The sequence below is a fragment of the Sciurus carolinensis genome, chromosome 4, assembly GCF_902686445.1.
Source record: "Sciurus carolinensis chromosome 4, mSciCar1.2, whole genome shotgun sequence".
In the NCBI taxonomy this organism is placed as follows: domain Eukaryota; kingdom Metazoa; phylum Chordata; class Mammalia; order Rodentia; family Sciuridae; genus Sciurus; species Sciurus carolinensis.
Window position 1 is genome coordinate 14032585 of NC_062216.1, and position 26256 is coordinate 14058840.

Consider the following 26256-nt stretch of genomic DNA (forward strand, 5'->3'; position numbering starts at 1 on the left):
ACTAACAGATTACACGCCCTCAGGCAGGCTGCCTTGCTGCCAAGCCCTCGGTGTCTCCACTTATAAAACAACAACAGTAATGGTAATATTAGCAGCTAGCGATCCTCATTTCACAAACGGGAAAACTGAGGCACAGAGTTGCTGAGCGACTTGCCTCAAGGGCACAAAGTATAGAAGCAGGCCTTGGAAGCCAGGTGACATGGCTCCAGAGTCTTGCTCCTAACCACTAGGCTACCTGACCTCTCATGAACTTCCCTTCTGTCCCCACCATGCTCTGCTCCTATAGTCACATGCTGTCCTATGTATGCCACCTCCTCTGTGTCTGACCTGAGGGGCGGGGGAGCTGCCCTGTGTCACTCACCTAAATCCTTACTGGGTAATAATGCTCATGCGCTCCTGGGGTTGGGGGTGGGGCTTCATCTATGCTCAATCCGCAAGCAGTGGTCTCACAGGCAAAGGTACCAGCTCACTCCCAGAGATCACTGGGCTCCACTCTGTCCCACAACCTCTGCCATCGGCTTGAACCCTGGTCCCAAAGGGTTTTGAGCAATCGTTCAACACAAACCTATTCTGTCTCCTGAAAAAAGAGCTTGAGGCACTGTCCTGCGAGGCCATGGGCAGGCGCGCCATCTGCGGGGAGGAGAGCCTGACGCTCCATATTTCTCTCAGTCCATGTTCTGCTGCTGTAACAGAAGGCCACAGAGCGGATATAACAGGAAAGCCTAACTGAGCCACTGCGCTGCAGGCTGGGAAGTCCAAGGATGCGGTGCCGGCAACCGGCAAGGGCTCTGGGCTGCATGGTACCATGATGGAAGGCAGAAGGGCCGGCCAGCCCCGGCAAGACGGAGAGAACGGAGCCAAGCTCCTGCTTTTATCAGGAGCCACTCCGTGCTAACCAACCCACTCCTCCCATGAGAGGGCACTGATCCACTCGGAGGGAGAGTCCTCGTCCCCTTGTCAGTTCTCGATACAGTTATATCCCAACGCGTCTAGGATGGGAGATTCAAACCCTAGCGATATTCAAAGGCTGAGACGGAAATGGGCCTGGACCGTCAGGCTGCTTCCAAGAAGGAATTTAACTCTTCGCTAGTAAAGTGGACCATTCAGGGCCCTCCGCTGACTCAGCCGGCCTTGTGGATGTCACTGGCTTGTAAACACCCACTTACAAGTAAGGACAAGATGTCCGAGGCGAACTGGAGAAACGCCTCGCCCTCCAAACTCTTTTATTTTCCTGGCACATAAGTGGACTCACTGAAGCCTCAGCGCCACAGTGAGGAGCAGCAGTCCATGCTGAAGCACCGCAGGAGCAGGCCAACCCAGCCCGGAGCAGGGGGCCCCAGTGGCCCTGCCCAGCATGCTTGGCACCATGGGGCTCTCTGTGGGCTTGCGCTTGATTTCCGAGTTCTGCACCCATGAGTGACCCCCTTTGTTTCGCTAAAGAGGAAACAGTAATGTGACTGGCCCAGGATCCCAGAGCTGGTCAGAGGGTCCCTGCCCCTCTGTTAATCATCCAACCCCACTTGGCTAAAAAATCCCAAACATGGAATCTTATACAACCTAGCTCAACCACCCACACAAGGGCCCGAGGTGACCGTGCCTTCAGGGAACTTATATCCTGGCTGGGAAAACCAGGCTAACAGAGATAGTGCCGCAGAGGTAGGTGGGATGAGAAGGACAGAGGGTCAGTGGAGCATTATCTCGGGGCACTGGGCACGGGGCTGGGGGCAGCTGGGCATGAGAGAACAGGCTTGAAGTTCCACCCATTCACTAATCCAGTCATATGACAACTGTGCGATCAGGTTCAGGCCACGTGTCATGAGTAAGACCTGAGAACACAGGATGGTCCCAGTTCTCGAGACCTTGTGATGGAAATCCTAGTCTATTTGTTAGCTGCATGAACTTGGGTAAGTTACTGAATCTCTCTGAACTTGAGTTCCCTGCCCCATAAAACCCCAACGCCATGTGTTTCTTGAGATGAAATAGGAAAACTCAAGCACGTACGTTGCCTAGTACAGTAGGTGCTCAATAAATGCTTATCTTCACTGCAATTTCCCTGACTGGGAGAGGGAACCACCACCTCTGTTGGCGCACATGGCCTGGACTCTCAGCAATTCCACCAGGAGGAGTGTCGCTGCGGGCATGAGTGGGCATTTTTCTTTGCTTGCTGCTAACACACAGAGGACCTCGCTGCAGGTTTGGAATGAATCCTGTTTGACAACAGGACAGGATCAGGGCTCCAGAGGGCAGCGACCAGCCACGGGGCACTGTTTTGGGAATTCCAGGCCACAGTATGCATTTCACAGGAATGAAACCCTAACCTGATCCCCTCTGACCAGCAAAGCTCGCAGGGTGCCATGGCCCACCAAGGCCCGGGGTCAGCAGAACTGGCTCTGGAGCCGCGCTGCATCTGAAGGCCAGCTCTGCCCTGCTTCCTCCTCCTCCTTCTCCAAGTGTGACCTCAGGCAAATGACTTATCTTGGAGCCTGCTTCCTTATCTGTAGTGGGGCTCAGAGTAGCACCTACCTTCCAAGGTCTTGGTGAAGATCAAAGGCCCTTTGCCTGGGATGGGGCCCGCAGCTGCCCATTGCTTTTATTTCTGCTTGTTTTTTTGGGGTTTTTTTTTTGGACAAACAGAAAATTCCTAGAAAGAGGCCATTTTTACTCATTCCTTCATGAGACTCACTGCTCATTGCTTGGCAAGAAGATGCCCTCGGAGCCTGCCCTGGGTGGAAGCAAGCCCACCCATAAATGCTGCTCACGGACACCAGCTCACACCGTGTGGCCCGGCAGCCCCTCCACTCTGCTGTTTCACTTGACAGGAGGGAAAGCAAGGTTGGGGGGGCCCCCTGCTGCCGCTGAGGGACTCTGACCCTCCTGCATTCGCCCTGCTTCTGTCACCCTTTCTAAATGAATGAGCAGGCCTGCTCCAACCAATCCTGATTATGTAACAAAGGCAACTTGGTTCGCTAATGGGTGGGGGTGGGGGGACTCACTAGTGTCAGTTTACACAGGCGCAGAGAATCCCCAACAAAAGTGCTGTGGCCTGGCTGCTTGGGGCCAGAGGCCATTCTGGGGACCTTTGACTGGTACTCATCAGGTCAGGCTGACCCTGAGGACCAATGTTCCCTGGCACTGCTGCTGAGTCTGGTGCAGCCAAGCTCACCACCATGGACGAGGCCCTCACCACTGCTCGGGGCTCACTCCCTGCCCTCTAAACCCTGGGGAAACAGCCTCAGGGGCAATAGCCAGGGGAGGCTGAGGTCAGCTGGAGCACCTGGCACAGGGGAGCCCTCGGTGGGTTCAGCCCCCCTCATCCATGCCTCACAGTAGCCCTGGACTGGGCCTCCCCAGCCCAGGGATGGGGTGTCAGGTGAGGTGCAGGCTCCATGGGACCCTGAATTCTGGAGAGATCCACCACAGTCCACAGGTGTTACCCCACACATCTTGCTCTATCAGACAGGGGCGATCCTCCAAAATGGGTGCCTAACTGTGAGGGAGATCCGTTCTGAAGGTCAAAGACTAAATTCCTGCCCAGCACTGCCACTAAATCCCTGAGGGACTCCGTGCAATCATCCCACCTCTCTGGACACCTACTTGTCCAGCACATAGCCCAACAGGATGGGTTTCTTGTGCTTTATTCACCATCTATTGCAAACTGCAAATATGTGTCGAAAGAATAATAAATGGAGCTGACAGATTGTCTCTAAGAAGGTCCTTTCCTGTCTCGAACATTCTGAATATATGAAATTGGTGGAGCCTTTGAAAAACAAATGTGCATGAGTGTGCATTTTACTTAGGGGAGTGCGTCACGATGCATGAGGCCTACTCAAAGATTAAAAACACCTGTATCAAGAAACAAAGGCTGGAACCTTGTGCACTGTCAGTGCAAAGGGAAAGGGGTGCAGCTGCCGTGGAAAACATGGCGATTCTCAAAAAATTAAAGACGGAATTGCCCACAGGGTCCGGGAAGTCCACTTGTGGGTCCATACCCAAAAGAGCTGATGGCATAGTCTCAAAGATACATTTGTAACCCCACATACACAGCAGGACTGTACACAACAGCCAACAGGGAGAAGTGACCCAAGTGTCCATCAACAGATGAATAAAGGCAATGTGGTCTATCAGTGCAATGGAGTAAGATCCAGTCATATAAAGGATGGAAAGAGACACATACTACAATGTGAACCACCTTTGAAAACCTGATGCAAAGTGAAATAAGAAAATACCATGTGGTTCCTTCCAATTGCATGAGGTACCTAGCTACAAGAGTCAGATTCAAAAGGTCAGAAAGTAGAATGGGGGTTGCCAGGGCCTGGGGGAGGTGAAAATGGGCACTTGCTTTTTAAGGGACAGAGGTTTTGCTGTGCAAGATGAAGAGACTTCTAAGATTGGTTGTGTAACAAGAGAAATATTTAACATTACTGAACTGTACACTTTAAAAAGGGAAGAGCAATTTTAAATTTCACCACAATTTTTTTAAAAAATCCTAAGTCTAATCAACAGCTTACTCCAGAAATCCCAGCCCAACCAAACAGTCCCATGGGGTCTCCTGCAACACCTGGGAGAGCAGGGGTTTTGTCTGTCTCAGGTCAAGGCACCCAGGGGTCTCAAATGCACAGTGCAATCTGTGGATATAGCAGCACTCAGCTGCAGAGGAAGCTTCTGGAAGGTCAGCCCAAAGGCTCTCAGGTAGAAGGCAAGATTTATCAGAAGGCAAAATACTTAGGGCACAGCTGATCCTCTTCCTTCCCACACCCCAGCCGCCCAGCACACGCTGGCCGTGCCACCCCGAGAGATGTGATCCCAGGAACCAGCATGCCAATGCTCAGGCATGGGGGTGCCAACGAAAACCAGTCAGCTGTCTGGGTGAGAGACAATGGGCAGTGAGGCCACTGCCCTTGGCGTTGGTGGAGCGGCGGGGCCTGCAGTGGCACGGGCTGGGCCAGGTGCTGGGCACTCCAAGTTCCGTGCATGTCTCCAAGTCGGGCGTGGCCCTGCCAGCTTCTACAAGACCAGCTTCCACGCCCTTCGCGGATGCCACGCCTCTGAAGCATGCCCGTGATGAGCCCATTATCCACAGAAAAAAGGATTTTCAAAGCAGCCCCGTCGCCAGCTGTCTTGCTCATTCCTCTCCTCATAATTATATCCGGGGATGCGCCTGACTGTCTGTCTCCCGTGTGAGCTGGAGAGGACCAGGAAGGAAGGGCAGCAGCACTGTTCATGGTTGGCACCTCGGAGCCCAGGACGGTGGCTCAGTTAACTGCACGAATATTGCAAGACCAGCAAGTTTCACCCACAGACATCACAAAGCAGGACCTTCAGCCCTCCCCACACTCCGTCTGCCTGCTGTGGATGTGTCCCCCCACCACAGAGTGCACTGGAGGACACCCTGGGGCCTGGCACAGAGGGAAATGGCTGAGGATGTGACCACCATCAAAGCTGGGCCTAGAGTACGGGGAGCGCTAGAGGCCTAACCAAGTGTCCAGATGTTTCCAAAGCCAGATTTCCCACAAACACCACCATCAGGTTATGTGCGTGATGCAGCAGGCGCAGGTAGAGCCATGGCTCACGTGGACAGGTGTCCTTTCTCCACATGCCTTCTACCTTTCACACCAGACAAACAAAGGTAACAGCATCTCAGATAGACCAGCGGGAGCAGCCAGAAGACTCAGTGTTCAGCCTCCGGACCCACCTGCTAAATTCAACCTAGACAATGTGTACAAATCGCTTCCTACGATTTAGGGAGAGTCATTTTTAAGTGCTCCTGGATCCAGAGGGAACGACAGGAACCTCCCCTCCCACAGTGGGTGAGATCTCAGGTCGACAAAAACTCTCTCCTGGAAACAAGAGCTTAGGGGTGTTGTTTAAAACAAAGTCACCTGATAGAAGGGGTCCCCAGAGTGAGAGGAGGAGACAGGGACCCGGAAGCAGAAGTCTCAGCAGGTAAAACGACAGGCTCATTCTGCCCCCAAAGATCCAGCTACCGCCTCCACGTCAGTGTGCTGCTGGAGGCTGGGGAGCCCCGGCCTTGCGGGTGCTCAGAGTCTAGCTGGAAAGAAAAAGGAAACCAAAATCATGAAAATAAAAAACTTCCAGCTCTGAATACCAGGAGGCAAAAGTAAAAGACTTGGGAGAGGTGCTGGGAGGGACATCAAAGTGGACACCGAGGTTGGGCAGGCCATGAAGCCCAGGGAAAAAGAAGAGGGCCTGGGACACAGCACAAGGACACAGAGCCTTTCGTCCCCCACGGGGCAGGGAGGCTCATTTCACCCCAGACACCGTGCTTCCTTGGCCCTGACCTTGGCCTTGGATTCAGAAACAAAGGGAAGAAATGAGGTGAATAAAGCAGAAGATGGTTTCTTGCTGTGAAACCTCCAAGGAGAGCACACCCCCAGATGGGGAAATACTGCCAGGAGACTCCCCAGTTTCCCCACCCTGCTCTTCCCCAAAAATGCCCGGGCAACCCATCTGTACTATTGGCAGCACCGGGTGACCTTTGGCCATGCCGGCTGACCCCTCAATGACTCAGCTTCCTGATGGTGAACTTGTGAAAGGTCCCGGCAGGAAGGAGTCAGAGAGCTATAAACAGGGCCTTCCAGAAGCATCTGCCCCATTCTCCCCTCAGTTCCAGGGCAGGGCTGTGGCCATTCAGCATTTCTGGAATTGCCTGAATGAAAGGTCTGCAGTCTCAAAGTGTTGGCGGTGGTGCTTTCAAGTAGAATAAACTGTCATTTCTAGGCAGGCAGCTTGGAATTCAGGGACAAGCAGGGTCCCAAATGGGACATGGTCAGCTGGCTCCTCTCCTCACTTCTTGGTCTTCCACACAGGTGTCTTCCGGGCTTCCTCTTCGCTATAGAAGTGCTTCTGTTCGTGAGTCCATAACTTCACACCCAAAGTCCAAGCAGCACTCCGGAGGAGTGAGGAGTGGAAATTTTACAATGGAAACATCCCAGGACACCACCGAGTTTAATTCAATCTTGCCATTTCACAGACGTAGACACTGAAGCTCAGGTAAATTACCGTTCTTCCCAGGGCCCCTGGTTATCTCAATCCAGTTACAATTTCCTCTAAAAAGCAAGGATCTGCGAGTATATACGGAAAGGTCCCCGCAGCCCATCTCCCCCCCTTTCTTTCCCTGCTCACCAAGGCCAAGCGCCAACCAGTGCTGGCCAGCTCAGGGTGGAGAGAGGCTCTGGGTGCTCCCTGGTCCCCTAAACTGGCTGCTCCAAGAGATCAGAAATCTGCTTCCAATTTGAAGCAGCTTCTGCTGAAAGCCCAGCTTTGCTGTGACTTTCAGTTTTCAGGGACTGAGGGAGAATTTTGGAAACTTTCTCATGGCTGAATTATTAGAAAATACAAAGATCCTTGAAGGGAAGCTGAAAACAGGAATTCTTACCCAAGGCCAGGCAAAGTGTCATCGTCACCAGGGCACCTCTCAGCAGCCTGGGAGGGAAGGAGCTAGTGCCAATTGCAAATGGAACCTGCCACCACCACCTACAGCTGTGGCAATGTGCACCCCACGGTGACAACTGGCACCTTCACTTCTCTACCTCCTTGAGACTTGAGATTTTGGAGGAAGCAAAGAAGTGAGGAGTCATTCCAACTTGCAAATATGTTCTTCACTGTTATCAGATTACATCTACAATAAAATCACTGGTGTTCCGGACGCGCTCAGAGCCAGCTATAAATCTTTAGTAATTTTCAAAGAAGTGCACTGAACGCTCACCCTTCCTGGCCTGCGTGAGTGCAGGTACGTGAAGACTCAGGTGTGGTCCGAGAAGTCAAGTTTCAAGAGAAAAAAAGTTTTTCTGTTGTTGTAATAATACTTTCATTCACGTAAATATCTAGGAGCAAACCTCTTGTGGAAGCTCAGAGTTTGCTACAGCAGAAACAGGCCAGAAACAGGCCTGGTCTCCACTCGAAAGGGTGTAGACACACAGTCCACGTAGAGAAGAACATTTGAGCATAGTCCCATTAAAAGAGAGATTCCCAGCCTCAGACACACTTGAGGCTTTAACCCTTTCACGGACTCTCCTCTCTCTCCAGGGCATTTCCATCAGCTCCACCTCTGCCCAATCTTCACTCTTTCCCACCATCCATCACCAGCCTCTGGAGAAGGCCCGAGCTTGACTCCTTCGAAGCACCCAGAAAACAGACTGCAGAACAGAGGCATCCTGTCCTGTTCCTGGGACGCCATGAACATAGACATGTCAGGGTCAGCAGGCCATGCCTGTGTCCCTGGACTGACCTCTTGGAGGAATGGAACTTGGTTTCTAGAAGTTGCTAGATGCAGGAGCTTCTGTCCAATACTATAGAGGAGGCTCCACACTGAGAGGCAGGCTAAAGGCAAAGAGAGATGACAGGAAAATTTTTCCAGCTACATTATGACCTTCCCAAAATGAGGAGGAACCCTACACACACTGAGCTCATGGCTCCAGATCAGTGTCTGTCCTTCGAAAGGCACAGCTGTCTCCTACACTGTCTCTTCAAATGCCTCTTCACCCTACGATGTGTGACCTGGCTGGTAAAGGCCACTCGGGCAAACCCTAAACCACCATGCGTCACGTGACCGTGTTTAATTTTTAGCCACTTAGCCGAACACTTCTGAAGCTGACATTTGTCACTCCTGCCACCCTTTAACTATGAACCATTATGTGCAGAAGTGCCTTTGGTGTGACAGCCTGTCTCCCCGCCTTCTTCTGCCTCTGCCCTCCTCTGCTTCCGAGCTCCGAGGGGAAAATTCCTACCCCAGAGGAGCCAGCTTCCTTGGGAGCCTCAGATAGTCCTGAAGAGGGCGAGCGTTTCCAGACGAGGAAGAAAGGAACTGCTGCTGCAGGTCCCTCCTGGAAGCCCCGCCACAAGAGGTTTCTCAGGTGGCACCCCCAAAGCAGAGAGTCAGGGGTGCTGACATCCCAAAGATGGCCAGGTGTCTCGGGACCCACTGTGACGCTCTGAGAACCATAACGCTTTGTTCTAACATCTGGGTCTCCTTCGGGTCTAGACACGGACACTGTACTTCCCAGGGGCCTTTCTGACCCCTCCCCACAAGCTCCAAGGTCCCTCACAACGGTTCATCACCCTTAGAGGAATGATTCGTTGACACATCTGTCTTCCTGCCAGGGGGACCCACGTGGGAACAGACTGGGCCATGTGGAGCCTCCTGACTCCCCAGCACAGGAGGCCATACCCCACCAGCCCCGACATCGTGATTAACACGGTCATCTGGCAATGGCCAGGGGACCAAGTTCCATCTTCACAAACGCCTTTCCAGTCCTCCTAGGCGGGGGCACTGCTGAGACTCAGCAAGCCAACAGTGAGCCCACAGACCACAGAGTCGGTGACCGAGGAAGCAGCTCTGGAGCCTGCAGCTGGACACGCCGGCTCACCCTCCACCCGGCTCGTTCAGGCAGGACAGCATCTCTCCCTGGAAAAGGCTCTGACTCTGCGGGGCTGCTCATCCAGCCACCCAGCAACTTTAATCCAGTCTGGGGACACCCATGATCCTCAGCCTGGGCTGGGGCAGAGAGCAGGGAAGTGGGCACCTTGCGGGCAAGATGCAGCGAGGCACGGGCTGCGCCTGGGGAGCCTCGGCCAGCCCGTCACACTCCCACCCTCCACCATCCACTCCCAGCGCCAGGCCCGGGCAAGGCAAGGTGCCTGCAAAACCTCCAACCTGGTCACTGTGGGGAGAGGAGGGCCAGGTGGGGCAGGGGGGTCACAAAGGCACCTGCATCCACACACAGAAGCAGGCAAGGGAAACCGACGAGAGAGAGGAAGAAGGAAAGAGCCCAGGTGTCGATAAACACATGCAGACAGTTCAGGACAGAGGGTCAGTTGCCTCTGTGCTCCTAGGGGACCCGAGCACCTCCCCACGATGAGGTCCCCAGACTTATCTGCATGGCCCTCAAAGGGACAGCGATTCTCACACAAATGAGAGGGATGATCCTGGAGGCCACGCCCCAGCCCGGACACACTTCTGCCCTCCCTGCCGGTGGGCTCCTCCTCCCAAGTACTCTGTGGGTGAGGACCCGCCTCTCCTGGTCTCTAGCTGAAGAGATGGTGATGCAGACAGATGAGATGGGAGACCTGGGTCAGGAGAGGACAAGCCAAGGCCACACGGCTGCAGGGAGCCCTCCAGTCCTGTGGGAAGGGGAGCCTGGCTTTTCCATCCCAATGAGCTAAGCTTACACCTGTACCAGGATCCCTTGTGCCAACAAATACCATGACCCAGCACCCTCAGTGAGTTTTACACTTTTTAAACCATTTTCCCTGCAAACCTGGCTATATTTTCTTCCAAGATGAAGTAAGCGGACCTGAAAGGCAGGTGGGGGGATAGGGTTATGCCTCCTGATTTCGGATAGGAAAGCTGCAGCCCTAGTGGACCAAGGAACTATGCAGTCCTTCCTGGTAGGTTACTTTCATACTGTGATCTGTCCAGTCCTGAATTCAAATCTCCACATCCAGTGCAACTTCAGCTCCCTGCTGAAGTAAGAAGGGACCACGGGAGCTGCCATTTGTCCCCCAGAGAGAAGCCAGAGCCAAAAACATTCTGCAGCAACAAACATTCATAATGGTCCAGCCACCCAGCAACTTCAATCCAGGCCCCGACCGTCTGGGAACACCCATGATCCTCAGCCTCCTTCCTGGAGGATGTGACTGAAGAACTCCTCACCACACATTAGAGCCCTGCTAAGGCTTTCAGGATGCCGTGACTTCTCTCCCAGGATGCAGCTGGCCCCACAGGCAAGCCCAGCCCCTTGCCACTCATGCCCCAGAACCAGCTTGAGGTCCGCTGTCACTCAGTCTGCGCCTGCGCCCTGCACCTGCTTGCTCCCACTGACGCCCTTCCTCCCATCTCCCACTCCGGCTACTCTGCCCTAGCAGCAGGCATGTTATTTTCCTGAAGCTCAGTTTCCTCATCTAAGAAATAAGAAATAGCACAAGCTTTTCCCTACCTTCAAGGGAGAGCAAATGACAGAGTGAAGGTTAAATCATTCCAAAAATACTGTGCCACACAATCTCAACAGCAAAAGCCAATGCAGCCAGGCATTCCGGTAATGACATTTTGGGAAATGATGGCAGGAGCTGATATGAACAGAGCATCTGAATGTTCCCAGAACGGCTCTTATTGCACCACCTCAATGAGTTCCCACAGCAGCACTCTGAGTATGAGTATCGTTATCCCCATTTTACAGATGAGAAAGTTCCAGCAACTTGACCTCCCCTAGCAGTCTGGCCCCCAAGCCTGTGCTGTTAACCTGAATAGCTCCATTTGTTAAACATATTGCCTCTGATATAACCTGTCATTTGTTTAGCAGGTTAAGGTTTACAAAAGCCACTCACGAACATGATCTCACCTGTTTCCCAACAGCCCCATCACAAAAGTAAAGCAGATTAAATTCATATGGTTTCACGAGGAGAAAGCCAGCCCGAGAAAGGACTTGCCCAAGATTTCCAAGCTGGCTAATGGCAGGACCAGGACTTAAGCCCCTTGGTTTGAGAGGAGGCCTCAACACCAGCGTAAGCCTGACGCGCACACAGCCCTTTCAAGCTCCTGAGCTCAGCAGCAGCTCAAATGGACTCTCCTGGTCATGCCAGGGAGCCATAGCTGTCCAGCCCAGCAAGCTGTGGGAGCTGACCTTCCACCAGAGCAGGCCCAGACTGCATGCCAGCCTCAGGTCCTGGGGCCTTCTGAGCCTCTGGCTGTCTGGGTGGGATGGATCCAGAGGCCCAGAGGATGCAGACGAAGTCCTCTCAGTGACACGGGCTCAGGCCCTCGGCTTGACCCACGGGGGCCAGACGTTTCCTAAACCTGTTATGCAACTCCTGCTCCAACCAGGCCGAGGCTGGGGTTTCTCCCTATTTCAACATGTTTTGTTTCCTCTGCAGAGGAAAGCATGAATGTGAAACCACGACACCTCTGAGGGACCAGACAACGGCCCTCCTGGCCTGTCTGGGGTTACAAGCTGGGTGGGGGACGTCTTCTAAGGCACCTCTGTGAGCCAACGAGAGCTTCCAGAAGGAAGACCAGGTGTGCCAGTGAGGGTCACGGGCTCCTCTGGCAGAAGGACCTGTCTTTCTAGCCCAGGTGAGAGCCCAGCAGCCTCCCCCTCCTGCCGCTCACTCTCCATGGATTGTTCCTGCAGTCAGACATGGTCTGAAAACGCTCAATGGAAAATGCCAGAAATCATTCACAAACTTTAAATAACTTATTACAGCGCACAGTTACAACTGTTCTTTTATTATGACTTGCTAACCTCTTGCTGTGCCTAATTCGTAAGCTCAGCACCACGGCAAGTGTGATGTACAGGAGAAAGCTCGGCGTGTGCAGGGTCCCTTGACGTCTGAGCTTTCAGGCACCTGCGGCGTGTTCTGGAATGTGTCACCCGAGCATCAGAGGGCACCACTGCACAGACTCACTCAGGCAGTCTGCTCAGTTCTCTCCGAAGAGCCAGCCCCCGGGCCTGAGCTCAGGGTCTAATTTTAGGGAGCATGCTTGCCTTGGAAATGGGGGCCAGGAACTCTTATTTTTGTAGCCCAGCTTCTAGCACAGGGTCTGGCAAAGAGGGGACTAAATAAAGGACGAATGAAATGAGTGTCAAATGAAGAAATGGCCTCATCAGGGGTAGCTGCTGCTTTCCGGGTCCTACCGGGGGAAAAAATTAAAAAAGACAAAACAAAAGGGCTGAGGTGGCCTTTCTGGGGGCCAAGATACACGATAGACTAAAAACAACGCAAAATAAGACAAAAATAAAAACAAGCACTTGTTTAACAGCAGATTTTAATGTGGTCTGTTTGGTTTGGTTTGTCAGTTGGTGTCTTAATATCTCATTAAAATCATCATTATATCTCATTTAAAGTCTTGTTTTCACTTAACCTTTGAGTGCCAGATACCAGCGGAGGAGTCACAGGAAGCCTGGAAGGGACATGCTGGTCATGCAAAGCAGTGGAAGGACTGTCAGGTGGAGAAAGCCCCAGGTGTGAACCTCGGAGAGACCAGAAAGGCAGACTGCTGCTAAGTTCCCTGTAGCCTCTGCTCTCCCTGAGCATGAGCTGGGTCTCCCAGGCCAAAGAGCTGACCTTAGCTCTAGAGCAGGATCCCAGTTTGAGAATAAACCCCAGGACCGAGCACCTGCACACAGAGCTTTCTACGTGGAAAATCGTCACACTGCAAACCTAGTGGTGGTGTCTAACTAGTGCAATACACAGAGCTGTGAAGAAGGCAGTTCAGGCATTTTAACTCGTACCAATTTCAGATGGGAAAACTACAGCTCACCAGGAAGCTGGACCAGCTCTGAATGACCTGCAGAATGGACTTGACTGGTGTATATTCCCCATGCACTTACTGAGCACCTACTACGTCCTGGGTACTTTTGCTGGCAATGGATACACAGAGAACGAAAGAGCGAAAGACCTCTGCCCGCTTGATCATTACATTCTAAGGAGAGGAGAGAGTCCACAAACAACATAAATAATGTAAGTATAAATAAAATACAAATGACGGAAATAAGCAGACCACGGTGTAGGCTAGAGGGGAACAAATGCTACAGAGAAAAACAAAGCAGGACAGACAAAAGGAAAGTGCAGCAGGAGGGCATGCTGACCTTCAGCTCGGGTGATCAGGGAAGCCCCCAAGGTAAAGGGCAAACCTGGGTCCCCTGAACCAAGGCGGGGGGCTGGAGGTGTTACAGACACACAAGGACCTTCCGAGCTCTGGGCCAGGGAAAAGCTCAGGTGATAGCCAGGTGCTGAGGGAGGGCACGGTCAGGGGACAGCCTGAGGAGACACCTAGCACAGCAACTGGCAGCATGGACCCCAGATATGGATCTGGGAGTTATCAGGACCCAGGAGAAAACTGAGACGCAGACACTCAGGGAAGACAAGAGCCTTCAGGGCAGAACTGTGAGGACCCAGGAGGGGACAATGGGACTGGAAGCAGAGCCAGACTCAGAGAGAAAAACCAGCAAAGGGACGGGTCCCTCTCCAAGGCCTGGGGAGGCTCAGCAGTGGTGGGCCAGGAGACCAGAGGTTGGGCTTAGCGAGATCACCAGCAGCTTCCTTGTCCTCGAGGTTTGGAGCGGGGACAGCAGAGCCTATGTGTCCACAGTCCTTTCATAACACTGATTATTTTAAGGAGGAAACAAAGGAACACACATTACTCACAGGAGAGAGAGCTGGAGGCCAGGTGAGAAGCTTGTCCCGTTTGCCTGACCTGTAGAATTGCTTTAAGAAGCCAATGGAGGGCAGCAGCTAAGGTCGCTGGAACTGGATCACCCACCAGAGGGGTGACAAGCATGACCACACTGTCCCCCCTTATTGACAGCTTAGGTGCCAGGCCCTACGGCCAGAATTTTACAGATTAAGTTAAATGTCACCTCATTTAATTCTTTCAACAGTCCTGTGAGGCAGGTGCTGGTACTCATGTCCTCCCTTTGCAGAGAAGGAGCCTGAGCTTACAGGGCTGATCCTGTGTCCCAAGGGGAGAGCCAGGACTCCAATCCAGGAGTGTCAGGGTGGTCTGTACACATCACCCTGCCTCTGCTGATTCACCGTAGAGGAGGGAAGGACACCTGTTCCCTTGTGATGGGGGCAGGAGACAAGGTGGCTTGGAAGGGCAATGAAGGGAAGATGAATTTGCTTTGGGTCCTGGTTTCTCTGGGAAACAGGAGAGGAGACGTCATCCGAGGCTGAAGAGAGTGAGGGCTGGGAAGGCTGAGGAGCAAGAAGACGGCCACAGAGGAGAAGCAGCTGACCAAGCCATGTGGAAGGACAGACAGCAGAGCTCAGGGCCGATGGGACGACAATGGAGGACCAGATGAACTGTTCCTAGAAGGCTCGGCTGCCCTTGAAGAACAGGTGGGCTGTCCAGGGCCAGGGCAAGGCCAGCTGGTGTTGAAGAAGCAAAAGCAGAGGAACTGAGGGCCCAAGAGCAGCTGCAGCAAAGGACCATGGGGTCCAGACTACAAGGCGTCTAAACTGAAGATTTCAGAGGTGGGAAGGTTCTGAGTTAGGACAAGGCTGCATGCAGGCAAAGGCCATTGACAGGGACACCACCTGGGGGTGGACCAAGAGGGACCCTCAGGTGCTCAGATACATAGAGCTCCATGGTGGAGAAGCAGTCTGTGCACCAGGGATCAAAGTCCTGGGAGAGTAAGGGGACACAACTGTGATCACCCTGTTGACAGGAGGAGGAGGAGGAAGAAGAGAGCAGATTCCTGGAGAACAGGCTGGGTGGACGGGGTGGGCAGGCTGCAGGCACCGAAGGCCTCCTGAATCAGCAGGTCACAATCCCACATGTCATCCTAGGGCGCTGCAGGCTGTACCCTCCAGCCACCTAGAGAGCAGTACCCTCATTCCCCTTTTTACCAGTGGGGAAACTGGGCCCAGAGAGGTCAAGAGACTTGCCCATGATAAAACGTGGGTTGGAACTGAGGCCTGGTCCAGGCAGTGGGCACCAGGGTCCATGCCCCTGACCATTAGGAAGAGGAGCCAGTCTCCCTTCAGGAGGGGAGGCAGAAGGAACATTCGATAACTGCAGGAAGACGTTCACAGGGAAAGGAGGCAAAGAGCACCAGAGAGAGGGGTCAGGCAGGAAAAGCAAGGAGAAAATGAGTATCCCCACTTTGCAGATAAGGAAATTAAACTATAAGAGCCGAGAGACTTCTGGCCGGCAAGGTAAACCAAATACTGAGATTTGAAACACAGCCAGAGAGGAATCTGGCTCCCTGGGAGATGGAGGGGTGTTTGCAGTTCAAGAAGGAGGAAGTGACTGGATACATCCCGCCTGTACAGTCGGGAAGCACAGGCCAAGCGGGCGGCTGGAGGCCACGGAGGCCCCGTGGAGCAGGTTGCAAACCCTCAGCTGGCACTGACACACAGGTTAGAAACAAACAAAAACCAAAACATTCTCCAAGAAGGAACTGAGTGCCAGGGGAGACAGGAAGCAGCCAGAAAGCTCTGGGGTTCCAGAGAGACTGCTTCAAGACACACAGCTAAGTTCACTGGAGATCAGAGAGGGCAACTGCGTCAGGGACCATAAATCAGGACAAGTGGGACTAAAGCCTCAAGATGGGTCACTACAACAAAGAGCAGATGGGACAAAAGCCCTCTTCAATGACCTGGCCACAGGTAGAAAAGAAGGGCCCAAATAAAGCAAATAAAGGGTTTGGAAAAATGCAGCTGGGAGGCTGAGGCCAGAGGGTTGTGAGTTCAATGTCAACCTCAACAACTTAGCAAGACCCTGTCTCAAAATAAAAAATAAGACTGGCTGGGGATAAGGCTCAGTGGTTAAGTGGGTTCAAACCCCAGTACAAAAAAAAAAAAAAAAAGAAAGATACCCCTCCCTGTCATGCCACACAGGTCCTCCACCCACTCTCCTTTTCAAAAGCTGAAGCTTTAAAAGAATAAATTCAATTTGAATAAAATTGTGCCCCAGCCTGACCTACGCCATTTCTGGGCAGAGGAAACGGACACTTGGAAGCCAAGTGGTGACTCTGGCATGGGAGCATGTGGTGGTACTGGCACGTGCCTGGGGGTCATGAAACAAATGCCTGTTTTCACTCCACGCCCCCAACTCACCTTTTACAAAAGCACTTCCCAGTGAAGAAGGCTATAAGAAGGGAGGAGAGGAATTCAGAGAGAAGACAGGGGAAGGGAGAGGGAAAAATCACTATGATTTTGTTCCAGGAACTAGAGCGATTTGGGATTTCACGCCCTCTTAAAGTTGAATGGTGATTGTCTGTGTTGTACTTTGTTTCCAAAGTGCTGAGGTGGGTGGGAGGGGGCTCTGGCAGCGGCTGGCACCCCAGGATTTGCACCAGTCAGCCTGCTGCGCTGCAAAGGCCTCGGGCAGAGAACACACAAGTTGAGGAGTGCCCTGGCCCCAGCTCTGCTAGTGCTGCCCCAAGCTTGGCCCGGCAACCCCTGTGGACATCATGAGGTCACCAAGGAGCACAGTGGCTCGGCAGCCACCAGCACCAGAGCGCAGGTCCTAGGAGAGTTAGAGGGCAGGCTCCCCGCCGGCTGAGCAGAAGGGCTGTTAAAGGGTCGGTGGCAGTCCCCTGCGTCAAATCTTTCCCGTTTCCTTCTGCCCCTGCGTTCACCAGGCAGACTCCACGTGGTCCTCAGCAGTGTGCCTCATGTGGCTGGAATTTCCTCCTCCACCCACCTGGCATGCTCCCCGCAGTCTTGAGCACTCCTGTCCAGACCAGGATTCTCACTTCCACCCTAAGTGCTGGTCGAGGCCACCAAACCAACTGCCACTTTGGAACACCAATTAGTGGCTCCTGGAGAACCTGCTGCCCAGCCCCAGCTGGAGAGTGAGTCCCGGCCACCACTAAGCAAGGGGCCAACAGAGACCTTGCACTCCGGCCTTGGTATCCCCTTGCTGCCCACGATAATCCTGGGGGCAGTCAACAGGTCCAGCAGCCTGGCCCTGGACAAATGAACGAGTACTCGTGTCCCCCACTTGGTGTGGGGACGAAGAGAAGGAGAAGACACAGGAAGGGGCGGGAAAACTGCCCCACGTCTTTCAAATAACCCTTGAATCATCCCAGGCTGTTGACTGCTGGAGCGACAAAGACGCTGTAGAGCACAAGGCTCACATGCCCATGACCCCCAGCCAGAAGTGCAATTCACACTGCGCCGGGGGACACACAGCCCAAATGGAATTTCAACAAGCAGCATTTCTTACTACACGCCATGCCGGCTCCTATTAGTGCTCTCACCAAACTGTCCTTTTTCAAAATGCAGACCCCACTAATGAACCACAGTTTGAAAACCATGGGCCATTAAAGTGACAATGGGAGGTGAGAGGGATCTCATGAAAAAGCAACTTGAATATTAAAACCTTAAGCATTAGGTTAAGTTGCCTTTCTGCACCTAGGACAAGACCAAGCAGCTCAGCAGACTCAGCACTGGGACCAGCACTGGGTTCCCACACATCCTAGGACAGAAAAACGGAATAAAGCAGGCCGACTCAACACACTCCTGTAACAATTACACGATTAAAGGGGAAAACCTAGCCTTTCAAAAATCAAGGAAAACTTTTCTTCCTTCCAAAATACGATTCGCACTGATTCTCTTTCAGTTGCAATAATTATTTTGAAATTTCAAGTAACATTAAAGGACAACAGGTGTTCTGTGTCCAGAGAAAGCAGTCAAGAATCAAAGAGGCGCAAAATGCTGAACTAGTCCACAGTGCCCACTGCACCAGTGACAAAGCTAAGGTGCAGAACTGTGCCTAAGGCAGGAAACAGGTCAGGGGCTGGCCTTGCAGCCCAACACAGGTCTCCTGACTCAATTACTCATGGTCTTCATCCTCTCAAATATTTACAGGAACGCAGCTGTGTCTCCCAAAGGAAGTATTTCCATGACTGAGGCATGGCTGCCCCGCCACCTCGCGCTAATCTGGTTAGACCCTGCCTGGGGTCATGCAACTTTTGCTTGTGCCACATACCTCTCTATGCCTTTTGTCTCTGCTGAAAACTAGAAAGTGACAGGGGAGAACAAGAGACACTTTGCAACCAACCCTGCGCGCTTAGGAACAGCAGAGCCCCCAAGAGTCACTATCTGGAGTCAAAAGTCAAAAACCTAGAATGAGAAGATCTTCTCAACCCATGAACCTAAGACCTTACTTTAGGACAAGCCCTGTACAGCAAGAGACAGTGACGAGTCTCCAACAGCAGAACTGTGCCTACCACACACACCACGCTAAGTCATCGACAGGTGAAACTGATGGGAAAGTAGCACCAGGAACAGGCCAGGTCTGAATCAAAACATCTAATCAAAAAAATCTAATCACAAAAAACATCTGAATCAAAAAATCTAAGGGCAGGAGGAGGGGCAGGGAGAACTAAACAGACCACAAAATTTAAACAAGACAAATGCCTCTGGTGTCAAATGAAGTTCAAGTGCCTGACTATTTCTAGCTCTAAAATTATGCTAAAATGAAGCTCTGAACTCAAGGCAAAGAGGGCACAGGTCAAAGAGGTGGCAGGATTCCTTTGGTGGAGCATTTGTCTCGACAACAAGCCTGCTCAGATTACATCTCCCTGTTCCTACTTTCCCCCAGACTCTGCCCAAGGTGCTTGAGACAACAGTTTCAAATACTGGAAATTTTACTACATTTGAGGGGCTCTTTCCACACCAGTGCTACCTGGATCTGTCCTAAATCTTTCCTGGAAGATCTTTGAAAATCTAACAGACAAGATCTCCCCCATCCCTGTGGTAAAAGTGGCAGGAAAAGATCACTCCTCCAATATCCCCACTGGGACACTGGAGGGACAGAAGGGTTGATGACTCAGACCAGTCAGTGCACTGGATGTAGGCCCTGTCTTACTAGGAATGCAGGTCCAGCTACTGCCAGCCGCCTCTGAGAAAACCCTGAGTTAGACTTCTGGTCTTCAAACCTGCTCCTGGACACAGCTGCTGGTCGGGGAGCTCTGTGTGCCCTGCCTTGCAAGATAACTGCCCACCTTGAGAGGGCCCCAAGTTCCCCAAAGCACACTGGAGCTGCGGCCAAAGGATTCAGGTGGCTGTGAGCCAGGGCAAGCTAACCAGTTCACCTCTCTCTGTTTCCATTTCTTCATCTGTTAACTCCCAAAATTGCTTTATACACGAGATGAGCTCTGCCTATAAAAGTGCAATGTGTAAGAGTCAGCACTAGTATTACTCCCTGCACCTCTCTATCTCCTGGCCGTTCAGCGTCTGGGACAGGCAGCTCTCAGTCTAACAGGCAAATCCCACCAGTTAAAGCTGCCTTCTTACAAATGCATATAAAACCACCTGGGGAAGTGACCAGAGCAAACGGTGCCCGTGACACAATCCACAGTACGGATGTATAGAACAAGCTCTTCCCCCACTCCTCATTTGCTCACCTGCCAGGAAGCAAAAGGAGGCAAATGTCACTGCAGGTCTCATTGCCTCCCAGTTGCTCAGCTGCCGGAACTCTGGGGAAGAGGCACAGGGGGATCACACTGGGCGTCACTGAACCACTACCCTCCCGCAAAGAGCTGCCAGGAGCGAGCCAAGAGAAGCCCTGCCACCCGCTGGTCCCCCAAACCAGCTGGGGCGCAACAGGCACACTCTGGGGCCAGTGGGCGCGCTGCCCGGCCGGGGCCACGTTTCTTCTGCTAGTGTGGTTAAAGCTTCCCAGCCGTGAGCTGCCTCGGAAACCGCGCACGTGTGGGCAGGCTCAGTCACCGCGCACCGCCGGCGTGGTTAGACTGTGCCAGGCTGCAGCACCCGCCGCCCCGGAGCCCCGCCGCCGCCGCCACCCAGGCCAGCGGCGCTCGCCACTTGTCCTCCCCGGCCTCAGCGCCGCCACAGTGGGGGCCGGGCACGCGGCGGGAGTGGCGGTGCCGGGCGGCGACTGCGGCTCTCTGGCAGGGTCGTGGGCGTCCCCGGAGCCCGGCTGTGCCGCAGAAAGAGCGGCGGCGCGCCTCCCGGAGCTCGGGCTGCGCGCGCCCACCCCGGGAGAGACCCCTGCCCGGCCCCGGTCGACAGCGTGGTTTCGGGGCGCTGCCCCAGGCTGGTCATGCGCGGGATGCAAACGTGCGCGCGCGCTCCTCCTCTTCTCCCCCGGTCCCTAAAGTTTCCCGGCGCCTCACCTTCACCGAGTCCACCGGGTACATGACCGAGTGCTCCAGGATCCCGGCCATCGCTCCCGCTGTCATGTGGGTGGAAACGGAGGCGCTGGTCGGCAGGTTCTCATAGTCCTCCGACCCGGCGTCCTTGCAGCAGCCGCCGCCGCCATCTCGGCTGTCCCCATCCATCCTCCGCCCCACAGGCTGGCTGCCCACGCCGCCGCTGCGTAACTCCATCCGCCAGCCCCGCGCGCCGCGGGAGGCTGCAGGAGGTGGGCAGGAAAGGGGAGGGGGCGGAAAACTTCACTTCTTAAAGTGGGAACCACCTCCCCGGGGCTGAGGCGGCTGACGCCATGGCGGGCTGGGGTGGAGCCAAGGGGCCGGAGACACCAATCACTGGAAAAGAAGAGGCCGGCCACGGCCGAGCCATTGGTGCGGCGTGCAGTGGGCACCGCCTCCCTGTGTGACGTCACTGTCCAGTGCAAATTTCCAAGCAACCGGACGGGGGCGAGAGCAGGCGTTGGGGTGTCCCGGGAAGTTGTACTACCCAAGGGTCTGTTAGGGGCGGGCTGGAGAGTGGACCCTGGGGCGGCTCAACCAGGCCCTAGGGGAATATGCCCAGAGATGGAGGGAGATCAGCAAGAGCGGCTCAGGGGGGAAAACCCGCCTCCAGGGTCGGTTTTGCAAACAGTGTTACTTAGCAAGCTTTGGCATTCGGAAGGCCAGACGCGGGGCGAAGGGGAGTTACTGGGAATGTCAGTTATGAAACAGTTATGGTGGTTGGATGCAGAGTGGTATTGGGAGGGAGAGTTCTAGAATTGAAGACACGCCTCCATATCAGTGGGTGCCCCAAGAGGGAACAGAGTTAAAAAGTTCAAGTCCCTTCCTAGTCGACTTTGTTGGGAAGAACCCCGTTTATTTGAAATTGTTTCTCTCACTGAAAACATACATTGAAGAGTTGTGTGTGTTCCATACCTTGTTCTCCTGAATTGGCCAAGTTCACCCTTCTCTGGATTGACTGAGACTTTAGTAACCTGAATGGAGCCCTTTGGGTTAGGCATCACCCCCATATTTTCTTTGGGTTCTGAAGGGCTTTAGAAACCTGGTCTCACAGGAGGAGTGCCAAGTGGCTGAGAGTAAAATCTTGGAATCTGTGTCTGCCTGTCTCTTAAGACTCTGATCTCCTAACTCTTAAAGTCGTCTCATGCTGGTTTCTTCTGTGAATGGTAACCCAGACTGCCTTAATTTAACTTAATATTGTCTTGCTCCATCCCAGAAAAAGGGAAGAAATCAAAAAGTTGGGGAGGGACCTGTCCGCTTATGGAAGTCTCCATCTACATGTGCATTTTCCGCAGTTGAGAACTATTGGTGTTGATCAACTTCTGCAGCACCAGGGCCTCCCTGCCTTATCTAGACAGGGCTTCTGGTTAGGAAGGCTGGACATTGAGATATGCAAGGGTGGAGGAAACCCTGAAGATGCTGTTCCTGCCAAGGTCCAGGTCACTGTGTCATAGGCAGCTCCTAGGGATTTGATAAATAGTGATGTGTGCATCAATAGAGGTCAACAGGCACAGGATCAAGGGTACTATTTTCCCATTTTTGGTAGCTGCCCATAGTAGCTCCCAAGACGATTGCAAAGGTAGAATGCCTTAGTGATAGGTAAGAACAAGCTCACAGGTCTAGTGATAGCTAAAGAAAAACTTCTGTAGTTTTGTCAAAGGTGATTTTTAAGAAGCGTCGGTCAGACATTCCTTTAAAAATGACTGCCCTTTAACTAGTATGTATGAACCCCTTGTCTTGCTTCTGGGAATGTAACATCAAAGCCCTAATACTCATGAAGCTCTTTTTCAAAGCATCATTTGCAGTAGTAAATAATTAGGAAAAAAATTAAACTAAATATTTAACCAGAAGAAACTGACTAGGTAAATTATGACATGAATATTAGTGAAATTTTAGGTAGCCATTAAATATTGTGGTTCTGTTCATGACAACATGAAATTATTTAATGCTTAAAAAAGCAAAACAAAATTCTATAGCCATTACATTCACAAAACTGTAAATATGCACAGGAAAAATGAAATGGTTACTGTGAAAGTAACAAAACATTACAGGCAACTCTTTTGATTCTACTTTTCAGATTTTAAACAGAACTGGTATTTCTAATTTAAAAATTAGAAGAACGAGTCATTCTATTAAAAAATATACCTCTACTTATGCCTCCTAATGGATGAGAAATCCTTCAAACTTTGCAACAGTGATACTGGTAGAAAGAATTCACCTTTTGGTTGGTGAGGCAAGTAGTGGCCCTGAGTGTCACAAACATACATATTTAGATTTTTTTTCATTAAGTAAATGTTAAGTCAGAACCAACTGAAAATTTTTGGATTATTTAGTGAATCAATTTCTCTCTCTCTTTCTCTCTCTCTCTCTCTATATATGTGTGTGTGTGTGTATGACAAATATGTGCTTGGGCACTCAGGCTTCATCCTAATAGACACATGTATTAGAATATATATCATATATAATTATATATTTATCATATATGCATATATATATGATAAATTGGGGTTGGGCACTCAGCCTTCATCCTACACTCCTTGTGCTGCAGTAGCCAGAACATTTGAAGCCAGATTTGTCAGACTTGTAGCCAGTTGTTTTCTTCCAGTAGGTGAACTAGTGAGATCTGGAGGGTAGAATTCAGAGGGAGGCTCCTTTTCTGCTACTCTGATGTTTTCTACTGCCCTAGAAGGCCACAGACCCTGGGGGTAGGAGCAGCAGAGAAGGACGGTGCCTTTACCAGATTCATGGGTGTTAAGAGGCGCTCGGTGAGAGCGGGCTGCCCGCAGTGAGGGTGGAATCCTCCTTCTCGCACCATGACTCAGTCGGTAACCTTTGATTCCTCCCCTTTGAGAGCTGGTCAGAGGTAGCTATTCCCTTGGGAAGCCAGCGTGGCCTTTGGATCTGAGAGTCATCCCTGGAGGCCCAGCCAGAGCCTGACCCCACGCCTCCCATCAATATTGTGCAGAGCAGCAGAAGCTCATGATAATGGTGGAGCCACTCAGGAAACCCAGCCGCCGGTCCTGTTCCTGGACCTCTGGAGAAGGCCTGTCGGGAGGGCAGCATCCCAAACACTGTAATACAGGACCTCGACCACAGGATCAGCAGGGAGGGAGCAGATCTTTCTTTGAAAGGCAAGAACCCAGGGACCAGGAGCACAAGAGTGGCTGCTGATTGACTCTCTCCTATGGGCCAGTCAGGAGACTCAGGAATGACTGCCTGGTTCTCCCGGCTTACATAAGTTTCTGACCGTTGAATTTCTGATGATGTCATTATGCTGCCCTCTGTCAACGGGAGGCCAAGCTCCACTTAGAAAGGCGAAGCAACTGAGCGTGGAGAATGCAGAGCACCCGCCTCTGGCCAGGACCCTTGCAAATCCCAGTTCCCCCATTTATTAGCTGTGTGGCTATGGCTTTTGGACTGGCTTTCTTCCTCCTCTGTGACTCAAATTCATTGATACTTTACACATGCTGAAGGAAATAGAGAAAGAAATAGAGCAAAAGTGGAAACTCTGGTGAAGTGTATATAATTTGGGGATGTTTGGAAAAGAGGACAGAAAGAGAAGAGGCTTTCTCCACAAGTCTTACTTTTTTCACAATAATTATTCTAGTCCTAACACCTGCCAGCTGCCTACCCCCATGCAGTACACAGATAAGACACATGTCCACCCTACCCGGAATTCAGCCAATGCTGGGGACCAATGCTCTCCTCTGCCATATTACAAAGAGAAGTTTCCTCGCTGGGAACTGAAACTGGCATTGTATCTCCCAGGGCACTGGACAGTGTGGACCCGAGGCCTTTGTTTTCACAATAGATGCTCATACACATGCTGGTTAATTTTAGTCAAGCGTATAAATGTTGGAAGAGCCCCAAAATCTCCAGACATGGGATCCCTCACTCCTGTACATGTCCGGCCCTGTAATCCCAGATCTCTGGCTTACTCTGGGACAATACTCTGATTTTCTTTCTTTCTTTTCCTTTTTTTTTCCTTCCCTTCTTTTTTTTTTTTTTTTTTTCCATTTTTTATTTTTGCAGTACTGGAGATTGAACCCAGGCTGAGATCCAGCCCCCTAGCACTGTTTTTATAAATTTTGAGACAGGGTCTCACTAGTTGCCCAGCTGCCCTTGAACTTCCAATCCTCCTGTCTTAGCCTCCCAAGCACCTGGAATTACAGGCATGTGCCCCAGTATCCGGGCAACAGTACTGGAGATTGAACCCAGGGATGCTTAACCACTGAGCCTCATCCCCAGCCCTTTTTGTTTTTTATTTTGAGACAGGTTCTCTCTAAGTTGCTAAGGGCCTCACTTAATGACTAAGGCTGACTGAACTTGCGATCCCCCTGCCTCAGCCTCCTGAGCCACTGGGATTACAGGTGTGTACCACCACACCCAGCCCGTACCCTTTCTTAAAGCTCCATCTATGATTCATACCCAGGGATAAGTCTCCACAGGAGACAGAAGAGGAAATGAAGGTAAGATCTAGCTGAACTCTATGACGAAGAGAGAAGAGGTAGGAGAGAGTCATCAGATACAAAGGCTGCAGAGCTGCCTCACTTTCCCAGGCTTATTTGTACAAAATGTGACAGGCAATGTGCAGAGGGACAGGTTGAAAGAGAGGTGTGACCTGCCCTGCCCCAGCAGCCTGCCTGGGCCAGTGACTCAGTGCACTGTTCAAGTCTTCTAGGAATCGTGCCCTGTGCCATCAGCTGAGCCCCACTGCTGTGAGACAGTCCCCTGCTCCTCTCCCCGGGACTCCTGCACTGTGCTCCACGACCCATAGATGCCAGCTCTGTGGGAGGGTCACCGTCCCTGTGCTGCTGTGGCCCTCACTCTCACTCCAGAGCCTACCTCCTAGCAGATGGCTCAAAACCCAGAGAGGGCCAGAGGGAGTGACAGAGGAGGGCTGGGTCCAGGGAAGCCAAGCCCTGGAGAAACGCTGACTGGGGTGTGCCGTGTGTGTCCATTAGCCTGGGTGGGCGGAGGGCATTGGTTGTCTGCCCACCGCAACAACTGACGTCTGTAATTTTTCCGTCGCTTCACCTGTTTCCATAAATATGCCCAGCGCCTCCATCACCTAATAAAATCTCTCTTCCCAGCTCCACACCTTAAGCTGTTGCCTGTTCCTGTCCCTCATCCTGAAGTCCTTGGGAGTCATTTCCCCTGCCTCTCCTCACTCACATACACTCAGTCTTTGAGCCTGAAGCCCTTACAGGGTGGTTTCTAACCCCTGTAATTTTCCACAGGCATCCCTACAAAGGTCAACAATGACCTCAATGCCAAATCATCCTACAGCTCCCCGCATGGACCTCTCCAACCCTCCTCTGGAATTCCTCCCTCGTCTCTGCTCTGTCTTCTGGCCCTTTTGCCTTCGCATCTCTCCATCCTTTCCACACTGTCCTTGCATCTCCTCTCCTCCTTTCCCTGCCATTCTCTCTCTCATTTCCCTGTCCCAGTTATCAAGCCCTGGCTCTGTTTTAAATCCTGGTCTCTCTCTAAACTCAGCCCCACAGGTTCATGTGCATCCACAACAGTGCCATCTGAATATTCTACTCAACCAAAACCTTAGAGAGTTTATTCACATCCTGCGGCTACTGTAACAAAATACCACAAACCC

General features: G+C 52.2%; 1 protein-coding gene across 1 annotated transcript in view; it reads right to left on the reverse strand.

Moving 5' to 3' along the window:
- Slc25a37 (solute carrier family 25 member 37) overlaps positions 1–20943 on the reverse strand; it is a 37682-nt gene extending 16739 nt beyond the window's left edge. Inside the window, exon 1 of the mRNA XM_047550454.1 lies at positions 20610–20943. Within this exon, the coding sequence (XP_047406410.1) occupies positions 20610–20822 (213 nt within the window). The 5' untranslated portion in view covers positions 20823–20943. The remainder of the gene's footprint in view (positions 1–20609) is intronic.
- Positions 20944–26256: the final 5313 nt, after the last annotated feature.